Source organism: Cryptotermes secundus, unplaced genomic scaffold, assembly GCF_002891405.2.
Source record: "Cryptotermes secundus unplaced genomic scaffold, Csec_1.0 scaffold1762, whole genome shotgun sequence".
Lineage (NCBI taxonomy): Eukaryota > Metazoa > Arthropoda > Insecta > Blattodea > Kalotermitidae > Cryptotermes > Cryptotermes secundus.
Window position 1 is genome coordinate 67,231 of NW_019726264.1, and position 4,427 is coordinate 71,657.

The 4,427-nt window shown below is 41.6% G+C and overlaps 1 protein-coding gene across 1 annotated transcript; it reads right to left on the minus strand.

Moving 5' to 3' along the window:
• Positions 1–568: 568 nt before the first annotated feature.
• On the minus strand, positions 569–1,156 carry LOC111864165. The gene has a single exon (XM_023851227.1). It carries the CDS (start codon positions 1,154–1,156, stop codon positions 569–571), a length of 588 nt encoding a protein of 195 aa, XP_023706995.1.
• Positions 1,157–4,427: the final 3,271 nt, after the last annotated feature.

The window sequence follows — 4,427 nt, forward strand, 5'->3', positions numbered from 1 at the left end:
CTCTCCTCGAAGTATTTCATGTAGAAGTTGGCGATGACTGGAGATAGTGGAGAGCCCATGGCTACACCGTCAGTCTGTTCGTAGAACTGGCCATTGAAGCTGAAGTAGGATGTGGTTAGGACATGGCGAAACAGTCTCAAAACATCTTCGGCGAAGTTTCCTTCTAGTAGATCCATAGTGTCCTTGATAGGCACTTTGGTGAAAAGCGATACCACATCGAAGCTAACCATCATATCACAAGGGTTCAACCGGAGGGATTTTATGGTGTGGACAAATTCGGCAGAGTTTCTCACGTGGTGTGGGGAGTCACAGGTGAAGGAGTTAAGTAGGGAAGCCAAATGTTTGGCCAATCGATAGGTGGGGGAGCCAATGGTGCTGATAATAGGTCTTAATGGTACGTCAGGTTTGTGTATTTTGGGCAACCCATAGAGTCTTGGTGTTCTGGAACATTGTGGTCGTAGTTGTTGGCAGATCTCTTCAGGGAACGGGGACTTCTTTAGGAGAAGCAACGTCTTGTGCTCTATGGAGTCAGTGGGATCCTTCTTCAGCTTCCTGTAGGTCTTGTCCTCTAGGAGAGCACAATCTTCTGGTTGTAGTCAGAAGTAGCCAAAACCACGGCAGCATTACCTTTGTCGGCCGGAAGCACCGTGAGCGTCTCGTTGGATTTTAAGGCTCGGAGAGCTCTTCTCTCGGCACCAGTGAGGTTGTCCTTGGGTTTGTTTGAGCCCTTGAGGATCCTGACTGTCTCCTGTCGAATCTCCTCTGCAGTCTCTTCCGGTAGGACCATTACAGCCTTTTCAACCCCACACAGGATGTCCTTAACAGGGATAGAACTAGGGGCTACAGCAAAGTTCAGGCCCTTGCTCAGAGCAGAGTAAGCCGCTTCTTCCAAGGGCACACCACTTAGATTGACCACGGTCTTCCTGTTCTCATGACGTTGGGGTGGATGTTGTGTCTTCTGCAAGTTGATGAACTTCTTGCACTGTCTGGTTCTTGCTTGGTCACCGATATTAACAGCTTTCTGGGTTGTGATGCGGTTGATTAGGTCCCAATCATCTGCGGACAGGACACGGGCTAAGAAAAGATGCAACTTAATCATCTCTCTTGAGACAGCGTCCAGTTCTCGCCTTGTGTAGTGGATGCGTTCACGTAGCATAGAAAAGCTGGTGCGTCTGTAGATCCTTTTGGCAGCATCAGAGGTTATGTGGTGTTGGAACTGAAGGAAATGAGGTATGATGCCATGGTCTCAGGATCTAAGGAGGAAGGGAAGGTTGCACAGTAGCTTGGACTTCTTGGTACGCAGCGTCTCGAGTCTACGAATGTGTCGATGGATAGCCTCCCCATAGAGGAATACTATGTAAGTTTTGAGGTTTTCACGGCGATGACAATGAAGAAAGTTGTCTTCTGGGTTTAGGCACCGTGTATTCTTCGTTTTGGCCGACGTTTCGGAGGAACGTAGCGCCTCCATCTTCAGAGCAGTTGAATGGCTTGGAATGCGGAGAGCAGTAGCTGTAGTGATAGGATGTGAAAGTCGCTGCTTATATATGAAGTAGGCAGGGGGTGGTTGGTTAGGGAGAACGGACCAATGGGAGCAGTGGGGAGCGATTAAGACCATATATGGTGTTGTGTTGACTAAGGGTGGGGGGAACGGCCAGTGAATCCAGGTTCCCCTTTTTTATGCAGATGTATTACTTCAGCTAATTTTAATCTTTCTGGGAAGGTACCTGAGCTCAAAGAGGCATTGAAAATATGAGCCAGTGGTCTTTTTACATATTTTATACATTTTTTAACAATATATTCTGGTATCTCATCATATCCTGCAGATAATTTACCTTTTAGGCTATTTGTTACACACTCTATTTCATATTCAGTGACTGGATGGAAAAATATGGTATTAGGGCAGCCACTGTGTGTTTTTGTTATTATTGTTGTTTTGACTTAAAAGGTCATCAACTATTTCAACAAAGAAATTATTTAACATATCTGCCACACTTTGCGGATCTGATATTATTTTTGTACCGCTAAACAGCTGGATTTTCTTATCACCCTTACATGACTTACCAACTTCATTTTTTATTAAATGCCACATAGCTTTCATTTTATTTTGAGACCTTGAAACATACTTATCATTTTCTATTTTTTTTGCTTCTTTCATAACACTCTTGTATTTTTTTATATCTGGTGATATATTCCAGCATGTCCCTAGACAGGTTATGCTGTTTTTTAAAACCATTTAACAGTCTCATCCTTTTACCAGAATTTCTTATGCCTTGGGTAATCCATTTATTTTTCCTTGTCACTTTCATATAAAGTCTTTTTTGGAAATGCTATATTATAATAATAAAGGATCGTGTCCATAAAATCATTAAAACTAGCACTTGCATCTGAGTTTGAAAAACTCTCCTCCCATAGCTCCTTCTGCAATAAATAATTAAACTCCTGGATAGCCTCTTTAGTAAACTGTCTTTTTCTGCTCATTTTAGGACCCCTCTCTTGTCTATTTACATTAATCTTTAGTGTTTGTGCCAAGTGGTCCGAATAACCCAAGTCCAATACTGATGATGTGCGTTCCACAACTTGCTTGTTTGTTACTATGACATCTATCTGTGTTGTGGAATTCTTTGTGACCCTGGTTGGGGCTGTAATTATGTTGGTCAAATTATACAACCGAAGCAAATTTTTTAGTTCTCATACTCTTACACTGTCATCTAAGAAGTTTATGTTCCAGTCACCACATAAAATTAGTTTTTTCTTTTTCAACTGCACATTTTGGATTACAATTTTCAAATTTTTTAGGAACATGTAAAAGTCACCATCTGGTGACCTATAAATACACACAACTATTTTGTCCCTCAACAATTCCACTATGGACATTTCAAAATCTTTTTCCTTACCTAATTTATGCAAGTAGAGTAGTTCTGTAGTTTGTACATACGCTTTTACATATACTCATATACATGAACCACCGTGTTCATAACTAGTTCTGTTAATCTTACTTACTAGTTTAAAATGCACAATGTTTGTTAATTCTAATTGATCCTCCTTTAGCCAGTGCTGAGTAAAACATAGTATATCAACATTTTTTTTAGGTCAGATTGTAATAAAACAGTTAGTTCCAGTATTTTATTTTTTAAGCTCTTCACATTATGATGGAGGATTTGTATATTATCTGCCTTTATATGAGTCATGTTTTTATTTTGCTGTCTTCCATCCATAAAAAGTTCCAGTATTTTATTTTTTAAGCTCTGCACATTATGATGGAGGATTTGTATATTATCTGCCTTTATATGAGTCATGTTTTTATTTTGCTGTCTCCCATCCATAAAAAATTATCCCTTCTTTTAGAGGGTGGTTTTCAGAGTCTTCGTGATGGCATAATTTTCGTCGTGTCTAAATTTCGATCCTGATTGAGATCCCTGCTAGAATCTTTAATGTCACCCACCAGATATGGACTGACATTTCTCAGTAGAAAATTGTTCTTTACTGAACACTAAACAACAATGAAATTTGAAGAAAGTCGTCTTCTGGGTTTAGGCGCCATGTATTCTTCGTTTTGGCCGACGTTTCGGAGGATCGTATCGCCTCCATCTTCAGACCAGGTGAATGGCTTGGAATTCAGAGAGCAGTAGCTGTAGTGATAGGAAGTGAAAGGCGTTGCTTATATACGAAGTAGGCAGGGGGGTGGTTAGGGAGAGCGGACCAATAGGAGCAGTGGAGAGCGATTAAGGCCATATATGGTGTTATGTGCTAAGGGAGGGGGGGAACGGCCAGTGAATCCAGGAAACATGAGGTCAATAGCACTAGGAAGTTGCGGTAGACAAGAAGAGCCGGTTGGTTGAGGACTGACGTCAATGACATGATTACAGGGGACAGGCTACTGACGTCAATGACATGATGAAGAACTGGTGTGGCTTGTTGGATTTCTCTTGAGGGAAGAGATGAGAGGCTTCCATGACTTGTTGAGACTGAACCCTGTTTCTTTGTTCATGTTGTTCGGATGGAGCTCGATCTCTACGGACTCCATGATTATGATTAGGTAACGGCTCTTACTGGTGATTATGGCGGTTTTGTGAAACTGGATACGGTGGTCCAGCTCGATGCTGTGTTCAGCTACAGCTGACTTGTCCGGATGTTCTAATCATAAATGCCGTTGTAATGGCGCAAAGGTCATGTACATGTAGATATAGTTTTGGGGTAAATTTGGAATAATAGTATCTAGACTGTAAGATTAAGAAACAGAAATGATGAAACGTACCAGGAAGCTTGGGTTTACAAAGAAGTGTAACAGGCAATACCTGAGTAATCAGAATGTTAGCGCGGCAGCGTAAAAACGCTGACATTGAGGAAGAAGCTATATGAAGTAGGTCATAAACACTATGGCAGGAGGAAAACGCTGAGTCGGAGAAGGCGGTAGACCCGAAAGAGTC